At 37.9% G+C, this 22,293-nt stretch overlaps 1 protein-coding gene across 3 annotated transcripts in view; it reads left to right on the forward strand.

The window, feature by feature from the left end:
* AcCoAS (acetyl coenzyme A synthase) overlaps window positions 1–22,293 on the forward strand; it is an 87,640-nt gene extending 65,347 nt beyond the window's left edge. For 2 of the 3 annotated variants that reach the window (XM_076208576.1, XM_076208578.1), the window contains exons 4-13: window positions 3,479–3,621; window positions 9,027–9,038; window positions 10,185–10,300; window positions 11,130–11,322; window positions 11,673–11,806; window positions 12,557–12,746; window positions 13,481–13,670; window positions 13,791–13,882; window positions 17,477–17,630; window positions 17,916–22,293. In XM_076208576.1, the coding sequence (XP_076064691.1) occupies window positions 3,479–3,621; window positions 9,027–9,038; window positions 10,185–10,300; window positions 11,130–11,322; window positions 11,673–11,806; window positions 12,557–12,746; window positions 13,481–13,670; window positions 13,791–13,882; window positions 17,477–17,630; window positions 17,916–18,124 (1,433 nt within the window). In that variant the 3' untranslated portion in view covers window positions 18,125–22,293. The remainder of the gene's footprint in view (window positions 1–3,478; window positions 3,622–9,026; window positions 9,039–10,184; window positions 10,301–11,129; window positions 11,323–11,672; window positions 11,807–12,556; window positions 12,747–13,480; window positions 13,671–13,790; window positions 13,883–17,476; window positions 17,631–17,915) is intronic. The other variant, XM_076208577.1, reaches the window with a different exon arrangement.

Genomic DNA, 22,293 nt, shown 5'->3' on the forward strand with positions numbered 1-22,293 from the left:
GTTATATGCATCTCATCTTGTCTATTTTCTCTTCTCCCTTCCCCTTCTTTTCTTCTCCGTTTATTTTCTCATTGTTTTAACCCACACCTCACACACACACACACACACCATGCTCTGATAATAAAATTTATATTTCTAGAACAAGACTTACTGTTGTCTTTTCTCCCAACATTTCATTATATCTTTCACTCCGTTCTTACATATCCTTCGCATTTATTTTTTGCTGAACGCAGTTTCCTCTCGCATTTTTTTTCTGTTGAACAGTTTCCTCTTCTCTTTTAACTTTCCTCTTGCACATCTTTTCTGGTGAATAATTTTTCTCTCGCAAATGGTTTGTGGAAAATTGCTCTCACTTTTTTCAGTTGAACACTATTTTCTCTCAAACTTCCCGTTTTTGCGTCTCCTCTTACTTGATCCCGTGAGAACACCTTCCCTTAAGCTACGTGTACACTGTAGACAAGTAGCTATATTTGCTCTAGCCAGAGCTCTCCAAATAGTGTAAACATTAGTGAGTGTTATAGCTGGACTTTGTCTCCGATCTCTGTATTTTTGTAGTGGCCACGAGGTGGAGAGCACGTACCGAGACTGCTAGATTTATTTGTCGATTAATTTTGTCGCTCTAGGTAGAGAACAATTGTACAACATGAGTAAAATGGCGTGAAAAAATGGAAATGGGCTAGTGATCAGACAGTGCTATTAATACAACAGTATGAAAGGTTCCCAGAATTGCGGAATATCTCGTTGATGTAGTACCGCAATGAAAAGAAGACAAGTGCTATAAAAAATAACAGAATATATATATATATATATATATATATATATATATATATATATATATATATATATATATATATATATATATCACTAACACCATTGTCGGACGAAAGTTGCGTAAGCAAAACTATACATTTCGATTGCTAACTGCAATCCTCTTCAGTAGTACAAAGTGGAGGGAGGATACTATCTTAAATAGCAACCTCTTGCAAAAGAAAGGGAACTTGGAAAATGATAAACGTCACTACCCCAACCCCATGTGACATGAGGTCGGGTCAGGGGTAGGGGGAGGGAGCTTGTTGACAATATGTTTGGTGATGAATAGTCCAGATATAATGTCAGGTGTCCATTGATCCTTGGAAATATTCATCATGGGCAGATATTCAATTAATGTGGATTCCACAATTTTCCTTCTGAACCCATAGACTGATTTATAAATAAGGTCAGATTTCTCCCAGTCCATTTTTATAAATCAGGCTGTGGGAGTAAATATGTCCGCCAATTATTCGCACTGTATAAACGGGTAAAATCAACAGAGTGCATGGGCGCCCGGACTATTTACTCCCATTTTACTATTGCTTAATTTCTGTTGTAGAAACTTTGCTGTTTAAGAAAATAATAGTAATTTTATATAAGAAATACAAAAATAAAATTAAAAATTAATGTAATTTGCTCTAACATTTACTCCGACTTGTGCTGCTATTTTAAAAGTTTCTCTGGTCGAACATCCTCTTGCCTGCAGATTTTATCACCTCTGCATAATTTTAAAACGTGTTATGGCACTAGACAGCAGTGTAGGTTTACCACTACCACAGCATATTCCTAGCCATCTCGTTCCCTACAGTTGTGAAGCTATGTGAAAATAAAATAAAGCAATGATTATTTGGTAGTGGTATCTCATATACCACATGATATCACATAATATACTGCATGGCCCTATGCAACCAGCAGAACAATGAATAATAGGTGAATACTGAAATGGCATTGGCATCAGCAAAATATTGCTGATGCCGAATCCCTTTCTAAAAAAAAAATGCCAATTCTCACCCCTAACTTTTTTTGCACTTATCTTTCTTCCTGCTCAGTGTCCCCATTCCTTGTGGAAACAATCTCCTTCATCCACACAATAGGAGATAAATTGCTATCAGTCAGTGGCCACTTAGCAGATGTCGTTTAGGGCAGTGTTTCCCAACCAGGGGACTGCTGAAAACTACCAAGGAATCACAGGACGGTAAATTCAGTATGATACAGTTAATCCTGTGATGACTCATTTATTTATAATTCATGATTACACTGTGTCTAAATCAAGATGTCCATTTTTTCTAGCTAGTTGCATCTCTCAAAATGCAGCAAGGATTTAATTGTATAATATAATGTTTCTATCACTAAATGATCAGAAAAAGTGGTGATATTCTGTCTAATCCTGTGTCAAGGGGTCCCCCGAATATACAAGTCAACATAAGGGATTCACAAAGCTTGAAAGGCTGAGTACCACTGGTATAGGGAGAATTTCCAGTGCAAGACATTATTTTAGTTTTGTTTTCGTGTGAATGCTGTTGAAAGGAAAATCAAGGGGTCATCCACTATATTTGTATACATTGTTTTTAGTATATTGATTATATATATCATTATTATTATTAGTAGTAGTAGTAGTATTAACACTAATATTAATATTATTGTTACTATTGATATTATATAACCAGGTCCAGTCCAGCCAGTTACAGTTCTAATATTTTTTCATGTGTACATACCTCTATATCTTTTCTTATGTCTTTTCCTTTTGGCCAGCCCATGCTTTCCAAGAATTCCTAAATAACAGTAATGTTATTGTAGAAGGCATTAGAAGAGACAAATGTATAATTCTTCTCCTCTCTTCCCCTCCTTTCTCTCTCTCTCTCTCTCTTCTCCCCTGTCTCTTCCCCCATCTCTCTCTTCTCCCCAGTCTCTTCCCCCATCTCTCTCTCTTCTCCCCTGTCTCTTCCCCCATCTCTCTCTCTTCTCCCATCTCTTCCCCCATCTCTCTCTCTCTTCTCCCCTGTCTCTTCCCCCATCTCTCTCTCTTCTCCCCTGTCTCTTCCCCCATCTCTCTCTCTCTTCTTCCCTGTCTCTTCCCCCATCTCTCTCTTCTCCCCAGTCTTTTCCCCCATCTCTCTCTTCTCCCCTGTCTCCTCCCCCATCTCTCTTCTCCCCTGTCTCTTCCCCCCTCTCTCTCTCTTCCTCTTCCTCTCTATCTCAATCTCTTTTTCTCCTCCCTCTCTTTTGCTCTCACTCTTTTTCACTCTCACTCTCTTTCACTGATATCACTCCTTTGAAATAACATAACATTTTTACTTCACCATCTTGCCCTTCAGTGCTGCCCTCCCTTCTATGGCCACCAGGCTCTTGTCTCCCTGTCTCCAGTGGTCTGGATGGTGCCTTCCACCACCTTCCCCACCTTCACATCTTTCCATCATTGCCTTCTTTCCCAAGCACACTCCTTCTTTCTCTTTACTGTCACTCCGTCTCCTACAATGATTACTGGTAGTAGTCATAGTAGTAAGAGGCCACCTTCCTCCTCCTCCTCCTCCTCCTCCACTTCTTCCATCTTGTCTTCTTTCCACTTCGTCCCCCTCCACACAGCATATTCTCCCATCACTACCTCTCATCCTCTTGCCTGTTGGGATGTTACTCTCATTTTACTTCAGCATTTTTTCATCCTTTGCAGCACTTGAAATATGTAAGCAGAAAGACCTAGATGTAAAGAAGAGCATAGTTGTCAAACACCTTTGTCGAGTGACAGCCCCACAGTCAGCAGCCAATGGCGTGGCAAATGGAAACCCATCAAAGAAAACTCATTTTGATGACAAGGTATGACAGTCAAGCACAGTTTATGTTGGCATAGTTTCCGGGGGCAGAAATGCACCCTTACTCCACTCTTCTTTCTTTGTATTTATTTATTTATTTATTTTTCCATCTTGCTCAAAGTTGAAGTACCTAGTATTTGCATATGAAGGAATATTTTATCCAGCAACATGACACTTATTTACTACACTTTGGATAAAATCACAATTTATTATTTTTTTATTTTTTTATATATTTATTTATTTATTTATTTATTTTTTGCAACTTTCATCACTGATGTGCGAACTAAGTTTAAATGGAACTTGTGTATTACTATTTGCAGTATCCTTTGTGACTTTGAAATTTGCCTCAACCAAACTTAAGAATAAGAATACTAGAATGAGAAAGAACATTGTAGTTTTTTATGATAATTCTAATGAACCCAACACTATATCTGTGTGACTATTAATTCTTCATGTTATGAAGATAGATTTTTATTCCATCAGTACATTCAGTTGTAATTTGCACCATTGTCACTGAATCCCACCCAGCACTTGGGTATTGGCTGCATGGTTATATGCACATGTTACTTAGTGACATTAGTTATCCCCACAGACCAGATTCATGCAGTATTCTTTTACATTTGGAGGCAAATCTCTGTAGAGGAGTGCCAAGCCATTTTTTTTTCAAACTTTATTCTCCCTAGTTTCTATCAGCACACCAAAAGACTTCTTCCCTACTTATAAGGGAGGTAGCCAGACTAGGTATGCACCCACCCTCCACCCATCCTACACTCATTTGTTTCCCTTTTGATAGGTGTGGGATGGGTGAAGGGGAGTCATTTCTGCTCTTCTTAAATCTCTCCTGTATCACTCCAAGAGCACCACATCTTCTTTCATGCTTGTGTGGTGGGGTTACCACTATTGTCCAGTTCCGGCAATATTAATTTTTTCTGCCAACTCACAAAAGCTAACTGCCCGGTAGGACTGCTTAATGGAGCAGCCACTACTGTTTCTGTGGAACTGACTGTCTGTTTTCAGTTTTCAAATTGTGTTAACATGCTGTGGTAGGGATTACCAGGATTTATTACTGTGAATCACCATTGAAATTTATTAGTGTGTTATTGAACAATAGTCTTCCACATGAAGGAAAAATAATAAAGATATATTCATTGTTTTTGGTGTGAAATTGCTCACAAGCAAACACATGAACATGCTCAAAAACGCATCCTCTTTATTTGGAGGGGGGGGGAACATAATTTGAAATGCATATGCAAATTTGTATAACAGCCACCAGGTAGCAGCATAATGATTCTTGCCCTACAATTTTCTTGTGAGGTCATTTTGTTTATTTCCTATCATGACCAGTTCAAGAAATTCTGACACCTCTTAATATTACCTTAATGATTATAACAAATTGAAATAAATCCTGATAAGAGAGTGGGACCCACAAGACATCATTGAATGTGGCGAACAAAAGAGTTTTTAGCACGTAATATGTGTATTATTTCTCTTAAAAACAAAGAGATTGTGCTGCCAAGAGTGTAATGGTAATGTACTAATAGATTCTATAGCACAAGTCATAAAATGCAACTTTATTGGCTTATGGTAACAACTTTGTTTTTTGTCAGCTTTCCTTTCTTGAAAATAAAAAGTTGACAGTACATGCATCTTGTGAAAGTTATTACATTATCTACAGAGATTAGGGTGTGTCTGTGTGCAATTGTCAATGATGCAGCCAGACATATGTGGAAGGTAATGACTGCAAGGAAATGTATTCTTCTTGCACATAAAATCAAGCAAATCTTAATTGTGTACAAACTTTCTGCTCACAGTTTTAGATTCTTTAAGTTCTCTGGACATGTGGCATTTTGAGTATTATGGGTTAAACAATTACTTGATAAACAAGAATAAGACTACCAAGCTATTCTTGAATACACAGAAATTTCAGGGGGGATATACTTGCCCCGACGGCTGTGTCACTGGTAATTATCTTAAACATTTTACATTACTTAGTATTAATTAGATATACAAATATAATTACTAATTATGTGTGTATATATACACCATCTTATCTAGCAACACAATCAAATTTCTTTACATTATCCGGTGGGGGAGAAGAGTGATTATCAGAATAATTATTCCTGGGTTTTCCAAAATCGAGAGTGTTATAATTCATGTATTACAATTATAGAGAAAATTCATTCTTACAAAATGGCTAAGGTCCTGTGGGATCCATAAAATCGAGATTCTTCCTACAGTGTGGGACAATTTCTACTTCACCAGCTTATAGTAAGAGGAGAAGGGGAGCAGTTGCCAGTTATTACCTTTTACCTTTACCTAAGGGGACGGAGAGGGGGGGTTGCCGAATTTATGAAGCGGCCTTGCTGTGGATGTGCTGTGTCTTGCGACACTGCTCCTGACCTAGGGCAGTGGACAGGATGCAGGAATGACCCGTCATCCAGGAGGTGCCAAGATAAGAGGGAGGGAGGAGGGTGGAGGGGAATGGAATATGTAGGGAATGGGATGGGTGGGAGTGGTTTCTATGCCTTTTTCTTTTTGGCTACCCCCTGTGTAAGGGGGAAAAAGCCTTTGGTATATGTATGTACCTTTACCTAAGGATGTGTTATGTCTTACTGTATTGCGTCTGACTAAGGGCAGTGGGCAAGATGCAGGGATGACCCATCATCCAGGAGGAGCAAAGATGAGAGGGAGGGAGGGAGAGGTGAATGGGGGTGGAATGGGTGGGGATGAAATGGGTGGTAGTGGGGTTAGGCCTTTTGACTTTAGCTACCTTCCTTGTTAGGAGGAAAAGGCCCTTGGTATATGTATGTATGTACTTTTACCTGTAGAGGAAATATAGTTAAAGCAGAGATCTTTGGCCCAGTGTTGAAACCAAGTGGGCAGGGCTGCACCTCCAGACAAAATTTGAAGACAGGTGCCAGGGAGATGATTCTTCCAGATGTTCATTTTGCAGGACCACCACTAGCAGGTACTCATCATTGGTCCCAGGTCATTGGTGTATACATACATAGATGCCACTGAAGCCTCCCAGTTCTTATTATAAGGCTTTAATAATGTGCTTGGTACTGATTGAGTTGCATCATTATAATTGTATCAGCTGCACCCATTGCCCCAGGTTTTTCTTTATATGAGAGGGAGGGTGGAGGGGTGTGGAGTGTATTCAGGGATGGAATGGGTGGGAATGATTTTATGCCTTTCCTTTTTGTCTACCTCCCTTGTAAGGGGGAAAAAGCCTTGGTATATGTATGTATGTATGTATTTATAATCATGTTGTTGAGATTACAATATCTGGAAATTGGACATCAAGGACCACAGAGGATGACTTGTGTACCAGACTGCCGCCCTTAAAGATGTAGTTTATGTAGTTTAAACAAGGAAATCTGTCACATTACATAAAACTAATCAGTAACATTAAAAAACTAATGAAAATAGAAGAAATTGAATGGCAAATTTCTCAATTATAACAAGAAGCAATAAGATTCCTCTGTATTTCATAGACAATTATCTGTCAATATGTTACCCTGAAGAAGATGGGGAGAAATCCCTTTGGGCTGTGTCAAAATATCATTCATACATAACAATTCTGTACCCCCATCCCCTCCCATCTTGCGTCACAATATCATCAATATACAGCCATTTTCCACTCATCCATATCTCCTGCTTTATCACTTCCTTATTCAACAGACATTCCCCTCTTGCTCAGTTCCCCTTTCACCCCATCCATCCATCTCATCCTCGATTGTCCCCTCACATTCACTTCACTCCTCTGCCTTCCACACCTCTTTTACTAATCTTTCTACACTCATTCTTTCCATTTGTCCAAACCATCCCAATAATCTTTCATCAGCCCTGTCTACCATCTCCTTTTCCACCCTCAATCTCCTCCTCACCTTGTCATTTCTCACTCTTTCCAACCTCTCCAGCTATCCTAGTCATCCAACTCTATCCAAGGGATTTCTCCCCATCTTCTCTTTTTCTGTACGAGGGAACAGGGGGTGTCACTGATTTAGTGAAGCAGCCTTGCTTCTGACTCAGGGCAGTGGGTGGGATATAGAGATGATCTGTCATCCATGAGGAACTAAGAAGAGAGGGAGGAAAGTGTGGTTGATGGGATCAAAATAAGTGGGAGTGGGTACTTGCCTTTTGACTTGGCTACCTCCCTTATAAGATAGATGGACGTTGCCTTGATTCTCACTTGCAGGAGACCCATGGGTTCCAGGTAAATTGGCCCATAAATCATTCAAGTTCCAGCAAAATGAATTTAGGTAATAGGCATATTGGTTTTTTATGTTTAAGTGGAGGATTTAAAAGAATGAGCTGGAGCTTTTATATAGTAACCAGCTACTAGAATATTATAGTGCTGGACTTTAGAGGCTGGAAATGTGAAAATTTTAGAAAAAGTAGGACATTGCAGATGTGTGCATTTTAAATTTGTCCTGGATTTTCTTTTTTGTTGTCGTTACCTAGACTGTATGGCCAAGCAGTCCCAGGGATTTCTTTATTTTGAAATATACTTTTTATTTTGAGTCATAACTATAGGAGTGCAATGAAATTTAATTAAGATGATAGTAAAGATAAGATGGATTGACAAGGTCATAAGGTGAAGAGTGGAAAAGCTTTTTGTATGATAATGATATCTGTATATGGTGTGCCACAATTTTCTTGTACTGGGAAAATAGGTAATGTTATATTTTTGTCTTGAAACAGGTTTCAATAGATTGATTTGAAGAATTCTGAACTATAGCTGTCACTGTCATTTAAGAACATGACATAATTTGAGGGGCTGTATGATGGAAGAGTAAACTCAAGATTTAAGGTGTAAGAAAGTGGAGGTAAATACATCCAAGAGTGAATATTTTATGAGATAGGTTATTTGGATGACCCCCATAGTGTCGTAAATTGGAGAGGAAACATTCATAGCATAGCAGTTTGAATAGAGGCTGAAAATTTACAAATTTAAATAGTGTGTAAGATGGTGACAAGTAGGCAGATTTTTGGGAAATTAATGTGATAGAAACTTTACTGCATGCAATAGTTCAAGCTGATTTTATGACTGTAGTTAGATAATCATAATCTTGGGTATTTGAGGTGTGTACTGTAGACTATGTGGTGTGCATATTTGAGCAATTATGGTAAGGGTTATTGAACCCCTGTGAAAACTATGGGGGTATTTTTCATAAAATTGTATTTTGTATATTGTATAGTTTGGGAGTTCCCAAAGATGACCAAGCCTCGTTTGTAAAACCATGTATCCAACATGAATAGGTAGAGCCAAAGTGGCATCTACTTGTGTTCCCAACCTTGTCTTGGATATACAACTAACACCTTTCCATCTTCACTCAAATCAACCCAACTCCAACGCATTGCCCATATCTGGCTGCCTGATGTGATTCTTTGGTTCACCACTAGGGACAGTACAAGGTAGTGTTGCTTATCAGCTCAGATCAATGTCTGTATTGTCTGGCACTTGCATATCCATTTATTTATGTTGGTTTCCCTTTGGTTTTGATTGCACTGCACTTATGATTAGGAAAAATGGAGCACAAACTTTGCACATTTATTGTTTTAAAAGCAACACCTATATATCTTTGTCTCTGTCGCTCTGTCTCTCTCTCTATCTCTCTTACAGATAATCACATCACTTTACTCACATGAGATGGATTTGTCATTGTGTTGTCAGCACTTTTTATTGCATTTCTGCCTAATTTGTGGGAAGCTAATTTATTGTTGTGAACTATTATTCAAAGCTCCTGGTGTCTTCCACTGACACCATCTTTCAGAAGTGGCATTGCTGCCAGTTAATTGAAGGGGAAAAAGAATGGTAACTTTTTGTATAACTGTATAGTCAGTTTATATGACAGATTCACAATTTACATCATAGGACTTGTATCTTGACACCCAATTATCATTTTCTTGAGCATTTAGAAGTTGATTGGTTGACAATTCCAGAAAATGTTCACAAAATATAGCCTAGATTTGTGTAAAATATTGAACCTGTAGCTTTGATTGAATATTTAAAAGTAGATGCTATCTTAATTTTAGTAACCATGATTAAGAAATTAATAGGTAATGATAAACATGACTTGATCTGATCTTTGTAAGGATAAAGCCAGTGGTTTGCATTTAGATAAACAGTTGGGTTTCACAAAATGAAAGTAATTAGAAGTGTCTATAGAGAGTCTTGTTTCATTCTTAATATTGATGATGAATGTGTGTCAGAAAGTTGTCTGTTTGTATAAAGTGTCAGCCCCCTAATTCCCATATTATATGGTGTGAAATCTTAGCCAGTTTAAAAGTTAAGAAAATGTCAAAGCAAAGAATGGTTTACATTGGGACTGTTGTGTGTTGGGTTGCTTAAAGCACCTTCTTTTATGTTCCACTTGATTATATCCATGTTCGCCATCAGCCTTCTTAATCATTTAGCAGTTAAGTAAAGGATATGATTTGATCTATACTTGGAGATACATTGATACCTTAGAATTTGATATATAAATAACTGATTTGGACATGAACCTGGACTGTATTTCATGATGTTATAAAGTTTTGTTCATTTTTGTCACTGATTAGGTGGGTTGGAAAGAAGGCAGGGACGTATGGTGGGAGGATGTCATGAAGGATGCAAAATCAGACTGTCATGCAGTGTGGATGGATGCTGAGGACCCTCTTTTCATGTTGTACACAAGGTAAGACCTTCTGGTACTTTGTTATAGTGACTCCTTCAGTGGAAGCACCATCTTTCTGCATTGTCATTAACCTGAACGGGGTGGCAAGGAATAGGGGTGACTTTTCATTCCTGAGGTACTGAGAGAAGAGGGATGGTAAATGGCTTTTGGATAATTGTGTGGTGGGTGTATACTTTGGCTCAGCCAACCCCATTATAAGGGTGAGGAGGCCTTTGACTTCATACATGTTAGCCAGTTCTTTCTTGTCTTGGTAGGGATTTTTCAGTTGGGTTGATTTCTGGAGGAGTTTGGTAAGTAGAAAATATGGCAAGTCTTTTGAGGAGTGTTTGTTTTGTGGTCTGTATGGATGTGTTGTAGGGCACTGGGTCAGATTATCAAGGTGCGAGTCAATAACCTCCAGGATAATTTTTGTTGTATTCAGTGGGGGTAATTTTGTGGTATGGTACGAGGGGTGGGAGGGTTTAAGGGCTCTTTTGTTGTTGTTGTTCCCTAAACTGTCTGGCTGAGCAGTCTGGTTTCCCTGAGGAATGCCACAACTGGAATGGGGGTTTTCTCACAAATTCTATATGGAGTGCATATTGTGTTGTTTGTGTAGTCTTCCTTAATGTGTTGTATTTATGGGATGTCAATGAAGGATTTTGGTTTATGAGTAGATGTTCTCTTAGTGGTGTTTTAATGCAGCCATTTATGTTATTAGTCTTAATGTTTTATTTAGTATTGCTGGTTAGAATATCTTTAAAGGAAGAAGTTTCTCGAAGCTGAATAAAGTTCTAGCATGAAAACGGTCCTAACCAGTTTGAAAAATAAATTTGACATCTTTCTGTTGCAGTGGAAGCACTGGGAAACCCAAAGGTGTTTTGCACACAGTGGGTGGGTACATGCTTTACAGTGCCACCACCTTCAAGTACAGCTTTGATTACCACCCAGGTGATATTTACTTCTGCACAGCAGACATTGGATGGATCACAGGACACTCTTATGTAACATATGGGCCTCTACTTAATGGAGCCACATCAGTTCTGGTAAGATGACATTCAGAGCAAACAATGTTGCCCTTCATCTCCGTTTATTTTGACATAGGATTTTGTTCTGGAAAATGGAATATTTTTTATGTTCAACCTAGGGATGAAGACCTAAATTGATGGGTATCTGTTAGTGAGATCATTTTCTGCAATGATTATCCCATAGTGGAATGAAGTAGCGTGGTATTAGTCGAAATAAAGCCAATAAACTGTGCTCTACCTTTATGTATTACTAATACTGCTTAAAGTTGTCCATTGAGTCATCCATGGTACTCAATTTTAGATCACTTGAGTCCTTTTGTTGATACTTTTGAATAGTTTGAATTTATATTGCTGGGATAATCTTGCAGTTTGAAGGTGTACCTACATATCCCCATACTGGACGCTTTTGGGAAATTGTTGAGATGTGCAAAGTGAACAAATTCTACACGGCACCAACAGCTATCAGGGCACTTATGAAGTTTGGTGATGAACCAGTTAAAAAGTAAGTCTATTAAGTTTGCAACAACTTTTCAGAAAATGTACATTGTCTTTATTATACACTTCAACTTCCTACATTTAAAATTTTTGTAATCAGATGTTTAAAAAATACCAAAGTCAATAAGGATTGATTTCTTAGAATTTGTATTGTGTGGAGTTGATTAATACTCCCCCATCTCTCTCTCTCTTTCTCTCTCTCTCTCTCTCATCTAAATCAGACTACAACCTTTTGGCAAAGCATAGTTGTATTTTGTTCAGGCTAGTGCTAGAAGTGAGGTAGCCAGCCAGCCCAGGCAATACACCCTTTCCACTCCCATCCATCACTCATTGTTTCCCTTCTATCTTAGCTCCTTATAGCCCTGTATCCACATGAGGATAAAATGAAATTTAAACAAATGGGTGACAGATGGGTGGGGGTGGGCACATGCTTTGGCTGGCTACCTCTCCTATAAGAGGAGATGGGTTCTAATGAGGGAAAAGCATTTCCAGAAGCCACATAACTGAAACTATCATCTTTACCCTATGTGCTTGGACTGTTGGTTCAGGTAACAGTCACTGCTAGAACTTGCAGAGAAGTGTAGGATTCAAACATGTGATTTGGAGAAAGCAAACCTACTTACATTTGCATTGCAAGCACACTGACTAGAAAATAATACTGTCAGAATTTAGCTGGAACCTTACCAGTAAAAAATGGTGGTGTTGAAGGTTTTCATTTTAATGCTTCAAATAATAACTAACTTTGATTGAATTGCAGGTACAATCTATCCTCCTTGTCAGTGCTGGGTAGTGTAGGGGAACCAATTAACCCAGAGGCATGGATGTGGTACTATAGAGTTGTTGGCAACAGTGATGTATCTATAGTTGACACATTCTGGCAGACAGAGACTGGAGGACATGTCATCACGCCACTACCTGGAGCCACACCAGCCAAGCCAGGTTCAGCAGTAAGTTCAGGTTTACTCTTGAGGAGCCATAACCTGGTATAGTTTTATTTATCCTAGCCACAGGCAATTACACATAGCACATCTTGTTACTCTGCCCACATTAAACATTCAAATTTCTCCTCTCACATATTCTCCCAAACTCTGCCACCAACTGCTCCAATCTCTCCTTTGATTCAGCTCTATGTGCAGTGTCATAAACAACTGGCCCACCTCCCACATCTCTCCACTCCTATTTATCAGTTCTGAACCCCCATCTGTCACCCTTGCATCCACCTCCTGCACCACCACACCCATATACATGCCAGACAACCATGACGACACCACACAACCCCAGCACAGTCCCATCTCCACCTTAACCATTTACCCTCTATGTTCAGCACCCATAAGATCTACTACTCGTATTAAAACATTTAATTACCATCAGCAGTCCCCCCCCCCACATACACATACAACACCACTCTGTCAGCCCCATCACATGCCTTCTCCAATTCCACAAAAGCCCAAAAGACATCCTTACATTTTGCCAAAAACTTCTTGCAAATCTGCCCTCACAGTTTTCTCAGATGAAAATTTTTGTTTTTATCCATTATTTTTACTTCATCAGAGTGAAATTGACTGGCATTTGTAAATTCAAAATCTGTAAATTTTATGGCATAAAAAAGATAGATAATTCAAGATGAGTGCATTTCATATTATTGAAGATTTTTTGTAAGACTGTTTTATTTGATTTTCAGTGCTATCCATTCTTTGGAGTTGATGTTGCCTTGCTAGATGAAGAGGGCAAGGAGATTTCAGGAGAGGGTGAAGGCTACCTAGTCTTCCGAAGGCCATGGCCTGGCATCATGCGCACTGTCTACGGCAACCATGAACGTTTTGAAACTACATATTTCAAGAAATTCCCTGGATATTATTGCACAGGAGATGGCAAGTCTCATAGTTTTTTTTCACCACCATTGTTTTATTCTTACTATCTCTTTGCAACCATGAGTCTTCAAGAGAAATTATGAAAAAAGGGGGAAAAATAAAATTGGGATGTACTTGCAGGTGCACGCAGAGATGCTGATGGTTACATCTGGGTGACTGGGCGTATTGATGACATGCTCAACGTATCAGGACATCTTCTCTCCACTGCACAGGTGAGTTCAGCAATATTGCATGTTTTCACAGGTTCTGCAAATGGTACAATCATTACTAGCACCCATTCCACTCCCATTCACCACATTTGTTTCCCTGTTCACTTTGCTCATAATGAATGAAGGTTTATTCCAGTCTCATGCCCACTTCCTGGGTTAGAAGCAGTGCAGCAATGCACAGCACATCCACCACAGGGCCACTTCATTTACACAGCGCATATAGTGTATATATGTATATATATATAATGTATATGTATATATATATGTGTATATTAATACTGATGACCCACTTTCTGAGAAGAATAAGTGAAGATATAGAGATCTGTATATTTCGATCACTTACTGTGATCCTCTTCATATACAGATCTCTATATCTTCGCTTATTCTTCTCTGAAAGTCGGTCATCAGTATTATTTTACAAATGTGCTACGACATAACTTTGTTATGATATGTGTATATGTATATATATATGTGTATATATACATGTATATATATATATATGTATATATATAGATATGTATATATATATAGATATATATGTATATGTATATATATAATATATATATATATATATATATACAGTGGCCGCGAAAAGTTTGGGTGCAAAATTATAGGCGCCCCAACTTTCCCCTAAACTCAAAACATGTGAAAAATACAACTTTCCACCCAAACTTTTCGCTATTTTTCAATGCTAGCGTTTGTACCCGTATTTAGCCGAGACAATACACACTATTTGGCAACTCTGTTTAGGCGCACTCGATGTCACATGGAGTCAGTTTCTAAACATCTCTCATGGAGAGTAGTCTTTTTTTTTGCAGTGGTCTCTGTTTTTGTGCCTTGATATCTCCGTAATGGGAAGTGGTAAAGAGCTGGAAAGAGACACAGTTGTTACAATCATAACCCTCTATAAGGAGGGTTATAAGTGTAAAGATATTGCTACTCGTGTGGGAATTGGAGTGCGTCAAGTGCAAAAGTGGACCAAGAAATTTCGAGACGAAGGAAGTGACATCATTCCTACTCAAAAGCATCGCTCTGGTCGGCCAAGGACGATATCAAATCGTACTTCTACGGTTCTAACTGCCTCCTACGGTTATTAGTAGGCAGTTAGAACCGTAGAAGTACGATTTGATAAAAAAAATCAATCCGAGTTGAGAACGTATCCCCCTTTTTCCCATAGGTTCAATAGTTCGATATATAACGAGAACTACCTGTATATGTATATGTATATATATATGTATACAGTCGTACCTCGGTACTCGACCGCCTCTATACTCGACCAAAAAATTTGAGTAGAAAATGCATCGGACCTCGAACAGATTTTCGGTACTCGACTAGCTCGAACAGCGGGTAAGCGTCAGTTCGACTCAGACCGCCAGCGGAGTAAGACGTACGCAGTTTGTTCGAGTATTTCTTCCCAGATTTAAACTTTTTTGTGTTGCTCTAGCCCTTAATAATGGGTCCAAAGAAAGACAGTGATAAGGGGAAAATTGGTTTCGGTGTTCGAACAAATCGGTGCTCGACCACCACCTCAGAACGGATTATGGTCGAGTACCGAGGTACGACTGTATATACAGGTAAACGTCGACTTACGATGGCCGCGACTTACGATTGTTCGACTTTACGATGACGACGACGACGATATGATATATTTAACCCCTTCCATACGGTGCCGCACACGTAGGCGTCATGAGGAGCAAGTGGATTCGCGACGCTGCCATATCGGCGTCTTGATTATATCTATTGTAGTCGCCCCTGTGTTTTTACATTCTCTCAAATGTGCCCTGAATCCCATTCTCTGTGGTTTTCAAAATTCGCGGGTGAAAGAGAGAACGATCGATATAAGCGGTGACTATATTTTATGATGCTAGTATTATTACGACACGTCGTACGGCTGGCATTGGCTGCTGCCCGCGAGATTTAAGTTCCGTACTGAAAATACATATTATGGTGTTTGAATATGGTAAAAAGGATAAAAATAATTAAATAAACTACTGTACATGTTTAATAGGCTATATTCAGTATCTCTGGTGGTTAATATACAGGTAGGCTAGGTACAGTGACCACGGAACAGTGATACACAAATTGGGGATCGACTTACGATGGAATCGTCTTACGATGGCTCTATCGAAACCTAATGCCATCGTAAGTCGACGTTTACCTGTATATATATGTGTGTATATATATATGTGTGTATATATATATGTGTGTATATATATATGTATATATATATATGTGTATATATATATATATATATGTATATATGTATATATATATGTATATATGTATATGTATATATGTATGTATATATATATATATATGTATATATCTATGTATATATGTATGTATATATATCTATGTATATATGTATGTATATATATATATGTATATATATATGTATATATGTATATATGTATATATATGTATATATATATATGTATATATATATATATGTATGTATGTATATATATGTATATATGTATATATGTATATATATGTATATATATATATATATATATATATATGTGTATATATATATATGTATATATGTGTGTATATATATATGTGTGTGTTTTGTTAAAAACAACTGCGCATTCGGCGCTACAAAGCTTCTTAAAGCCCTATCTACCACCCTCTCCCATATGTACTTATGCTTGACTTTCTTCCTTAACACTGTGTTAGCTATCATCAACTCACTAGACACATCTCCACCATCATCAGTCTGTTACAACTTTTCCTGGAACTCCACACTTCCCAACCACTCCATCTATTGGTTCATTTCAAACTCTAGCATTGAGATCTCCAAATACATTTCTCCCTAAACCCTCAATGCACTCATTTAAATATATCCATAAAGCCTTCCTTTCCTCTACTGTTCTCAATAGCAGGCCCATATGCACTTACAAAGACCCACATCTCCCTTCCCATTTTCACCTTTATCCACATTAACCTTGAAGAAATCTCCTTCCACTCCACTACACACTTACCTATCTCTTTACTTACTAATATAACCACCCCTTCTCTCCCTTGTCCTATCTTCACTCCTGAACCCTCCCAAACTCAAACTCCTCTCTCCCTATCAAGTTAATTTTCTCAATGCCAACACATCCATCTTCTCAAAAATATACTGCCTATCTCTTTTCATTTACTCTCATCTATACTGCACTATTTTCCTCCTTCTTCTTCCTGCTCCTCTTCCAAGGATTGTCCCCTTTGGGGCTACAGAGAGTAGGATGCCTAGTCCTATCCACATCCGATTTTTGTCACCTTTTTCTCCCCTGCCACAGGGTTTGGCAAAAAAGGAAATGTATATTCAGAGAAATGATACAGGACAGTATTAAGAGTAGGGGGACAGCATGACAGAGGGACAGTCACATTATAAAAAATTTGTATAATTTCACTGTGAATAGAGATTTCCTCTATCACAGACAAAATTATGTGGCTCTCGTCCATAGGGGCACCCCATATAGACCCTAAAGTATCAGTGGCATTACTACAGAGGAGATTTTAACCTCACAGTAACATGTAGCCAACACCCTAAACAGGAGAGAGATATTATATATATAATTTTGTTTTTTATTTACTTGTTTATTTTTTCAGGTGGAAAGTGCTTTGGTTGAACATGAAGCTGTTGCTGAGGCAGCTGCAGTAGCAAGACCACACCATGTCAAAGGAGAATGTCTTTACTGTTTTGTTTATTTAGCAGAAGGATTTGAATTTAATCCTAAACTGGCTGCTGAGCTCAAAGGCAAAGGTAAATGAGAAATGTTTCTGATCACAATGTTGATAGTTATGATCTACATGGTGGAAGCTGTGTTAGAACTCAAGCTTTAGAATCTAATTATTATAAACTGACTGCAGATGTGATGAAAACAGAGTGGTGAAACATTAAGAGCTTGATACTAACAGAACTGTAAATTTGCCTAGAGACAGCAGTATTTGGAACATGAATGAACTGTTAAACACAATATGTATATACATATACAAAGGCTTCAATCACATTTTGTCTTCGCTAAAAAATATTAATCTTTCTTTTCAGTGCGAGAAAAGATTGGACCTTTTGCCACGCCAGATTACCTCCAGGCAACATCTGTTGGTCTACCCAAGACTCGATCAGGCAAAATCATGAGGAGAATTTTAAGGAAAGTTGCTGTAGGAGATAAAGAATTTGGTGACATATCCACTCTTGCTGATCCATCTATTGTGGATGTCCTTTTCCAGAGTAGAATATTGGATGGCAAAGCATAAAAAATCAATTGGGGTACCAGTTAAATGTGAACTGGGGAAGAATGGAATAAAATTAAATGGTTAAGAACGTGACTTTGCAGACACAGGCAGCTTTAAGCTATTAAGTGCTCGTGTTCAGCTGAGGTAATCGTATGTTGTGGTTCAGAAACTGCAGAGCCCCAGTTATTTTCTTGGATTGCAGTTAATTATCATTCCAGTTAGAAGGTAACCCCTCACCACAGAATGATCCCCAAGCCTCTGCTAGTCATTAGTTACAGAGCCCACTGCCAAGGTCACAGTTGCTGCTGCCCAAGGTCTGGTGTCATTTGTAGCCGTCCATTCCCAAACAGCCTTCATGGATTTTAGCACCAGGAATACATCATGTTTTGGTCATCCTTTTGTTTGGAAACTATTTCAGGCTTCATTAGGGTAATTGTAGAAATTGTTAAAGATATTTGTATAATTTATTATGTCATAATGTGAAGCCAATTTCTTTGTGGAAGTTCTGATCAGTGTAGTTACATAGTAAATATACATATTAAAAGGGAAGTTTAGGACAGTATTGAACACCTAAAACTACATATTACAAGAACAGCTGTGTTTTAATAAATATTACTAGTAATAGGCTACTTTTGGCTCCAGGAGAAGTTGACTTATGAAGTTGGATATTATTGTAATACAGGTGTTAAAAAAGTAGACACTACTTGCAACGAAGTGTAATAGGACATTTAACAGCATCACCATCCTGAGGCAACTGCACCAAGTACTGTTATGTGGGGGTACTTTCAAGCTTTGAATGTTTTAACTCCTCTGTGTTGTGGCTCATGTTATGTGGTTGTTGCACTGGAAATGTAGTCTGCACTTGTTCTTGTGACTAGATCTCGTGTGTTTCACATAGGGCCGTGGTTCGACCATAGGAAAAAAAAAAATGCACCTCACTTGGATGTGACATGTGGCACCAAAAACTCCTCGAAGTTAAAGAAAAAAGAGAGAGAGAGAGACCATTTTGAATTCAGTAGGTTCCTTAGAACTGCACAAAATACAAGATATTGTATGTGTTGGTCCACTATGAACCTACCACATGGAATTAACCTCTTAAGTTTGCCAAGTACAGTAGACTCCCAAAAACCTGCTGTTCAGAAGTAAACCATGCATGAGAAGTTTATTATTTCTTGCAGTCAGGATTTCAGTGTGAATTTGCAGAGTTGCTTGCATTTTATATATTGCTCTGTTATGTGTGCTTCCCCACAACCAATTCTGAAAGTGCAGCCATTGTACCATACAATCCATCAGACATTTTCATTATCTTCATGGTCCATCCCAGCTGCCTCACAAGGGCTATTAATGAATGATAATGAGGAGTGAAACTGTTGTTTGCACCAACAGGCATAGAAGTTTGCAAATCTTAACATGGTGCAATAAGAAGGTTCAGCTGCTTTACAAGATGTGCTTGTGGAGAAAGCTTGCAACTTCTACAGGAGTGCATGAAGAACTGCCAAATATTAAACAAAATATCTAGCTTTCAGTATAGTATTTGATGTTCTACACTTTTCAAAATCAAAAGGCACTATGGCAAGAGCTATTAACTTCAGAATTGATGGACCAATAAGAGTGTTGCTAAGGTTTGCTGAGGTCGACTGCATTGCACGAATAGTTTAAATTATCAAGAAGTTAATGAGTTTGTCTTCATTGTTTCCAAATAAGTATTCTGATGGAACAGTTGTGGATACCAGCAAGTAGTGGTCTTGCAAGATGGATATTGTAGAGAATAGTCTCCTTTTTGCCTGTCTTTAAACCTGTCTACACCTTTGCCTCCATATGGAGATGCAGCCTTGAGGGGCTGACACTTAGCCTCTAGGCCCAGGACCTCTCAACTCTAATTGTAATTTCTACCTTTTCACACAAGGAGAACAGAACTGGTGATTTCCCTCCTACTACCACTGTAACCTGAAGTAGAAATGGCCCACACTAATACGGTACAAACAACAGTCCAGTATTTCTTCCCAGAGATCTATGGGAAGGCCTGAGGACCACTGTCAGCCATTGTGGGACTAGTTCTTCAGTCAGTAAAACTCAAGGCAACAATTATTATTAGTCTTTTGATCTCTGTGTCTGGTGTATGGTTTGAATATAGTGATTTCTTTTCTTGGTTATATGAGGAATACTATTCAGGATGATTATACTGGAAAGTATTTAAGGACTCGAGAAACCTATTGCTTTTGGACACTAAGAAAACTAAGCAGTGTTCTGAACACTTGCTCTCATGAGTGAGAAACCACATACTAAGAGCTACAGTATATTTCTTTCCTCCCAGTCTGTATATTTCAGCTACAGTTTCGTATTTGTTCTTTGTTAAGTGTTACGGATGCAGAGCTACTGGTAGTTTTCAGATTCACAATTTTAAGTGTGGGCTTTACAAAACTGTTGGAATGGTTTAGTGATTTTGGAAAAGGGTGCCTGTTTCTGCCCAACAGCAGTACTTAATAACCTCTTACCTCGTCATTGATATATATATATACATATTTTTATAACTTCATACTATTGTAATTATTTTTAACTGCACACATGCAAATCTTTTGTATTCTTCTTTTGCCAAATTAGAATGTAGGTCAAAATTAAAGATAAAAAAATCAGGAATCCTAAGCTCTTGCATAGTCCAAAGGTGCTCAGATTTTTGGGAGTCATCTGTACATGCTGTATATTTATTTTGTGGTTGTAAAATGCTTTTATTTATTCTAATCAGTTCTTTAAATTTAAAGGTGAACTAGGCCAAAAATATTTATGTATGGTGATGGATATGCTAATTTTTTAAGGTATTTCTGTGATGTGTCTTGACAATACTGACCATTAATTGATATGCGAGGGGCACCAACTATCATAATATGTCCCAAATCTTGATTACTCTAAAACTATTAAATGTTATTATTTTTAATGTATTTTTGTGCCAGAATTATGTTGAGAAAAAAAATATTACTTGTGTATTGTGAGACCACTGCTTCTGTCTAGCCATAACTGAAATAGAAATGGGATTAATCAAAGCAAAAACTTGTTAAAATCTTCTAGTGGTTATAAAATTCTCCACCGTTTAACATTGTAGAAAAAAAAAAAATGAGTTGGTCTTGTAAGGTTTAACTGAATGATATTGGTCTGGTAAACAAGATAATGCTATAAATTTATATTGTGCACCATGCTGTATTTTCAGTTGTAGTTCGAATAAAATAGTCATTAATGAAAATTCAAAATGTTAAATTGTTGCATTTCTAAACTCAGTCAGCCAAATTGGTGGTACACTAGCATCATAGTGTTTTCCATATTACAAGACACTGTTGCAGATCTGCATTACATGTGCAGATTTTAACCCTTTCACCATAGTGATGTATTTTAGAGGATGTTCTGGGCAAGAACAGTGTTTTATCAAGTTAAAGAACATATTCCTGGCCAGAAGAGGTATTGATCCATGGGGGCCCCCTTAGGTTACCATGAGGAACCTAAAGTGAACTGATCTTAAAACGAAAGCCTTCAATTTTGTTACTGATGAAGAGGTTAAGCTATCTTGGTAATGGAGTCCATGGCATGGAGTAGGTACTGCCCTTGTGAACTAAATCTTGTGGAGGTCTTGCTCCTGGGATGACCACTGCTGTGAAAAGTCCAGAAGAGTTAAGTTTTATTATATAAAAAGAGATACTAAAGAGAATTTGTGCTTTCTTTCCAGCAAGAGGAAGAACTAAGAAAATATATCAAATTAAGTATACCAGTGTTCCTGTATGGATACCTGATAGTATAACGTAATATATGGGAAGCGCCTAATTGGAGCAAAGAATCTTGTTCAGTCACAAGGTGCACAAAGCAGGTCAGACTAAATCTGCATTCAACAGATCAATTTTTACATTCCATCATTGTATGTTTTCATAATTTTACCCTCAAGTGACCCTTTTTTTCTTTCGTTTTCCCCCTCATCAGTCATCTCATGTGGAATAACAGAATCAAGAAAATATACTATCGCCGATTTATTTTTCCACAACCTGGGAAGGTGATTGAAATTCTTTATTTTGTTTGAACACATGAAGTGCAAATGTGATTCCCTATGCGAAATTTGTAGTGCTTGAATAAATATGTAGGCATATTTGACCTATATCAATGATTTGTTGGACATGATGGAAGGTTAATAAAGACTAACTACATAAAAAATA

Source organism: Oratosquilla oratoria, chromosome 25 (assembly GCF_046742065.1).
Source record: "Oratosquilla oratoria isolate Oo_2021 chromosome 25, ASM4674206v1, whole genome shotgun sequence".
Taxonomy (NCBI): domain Eukaryota; kingdom Metazoa; phylum Arthropoda; class Malacostraca; order Stomatopoda; family Squillidae; genus Oratosquilla; species Oratosquilla oratoria.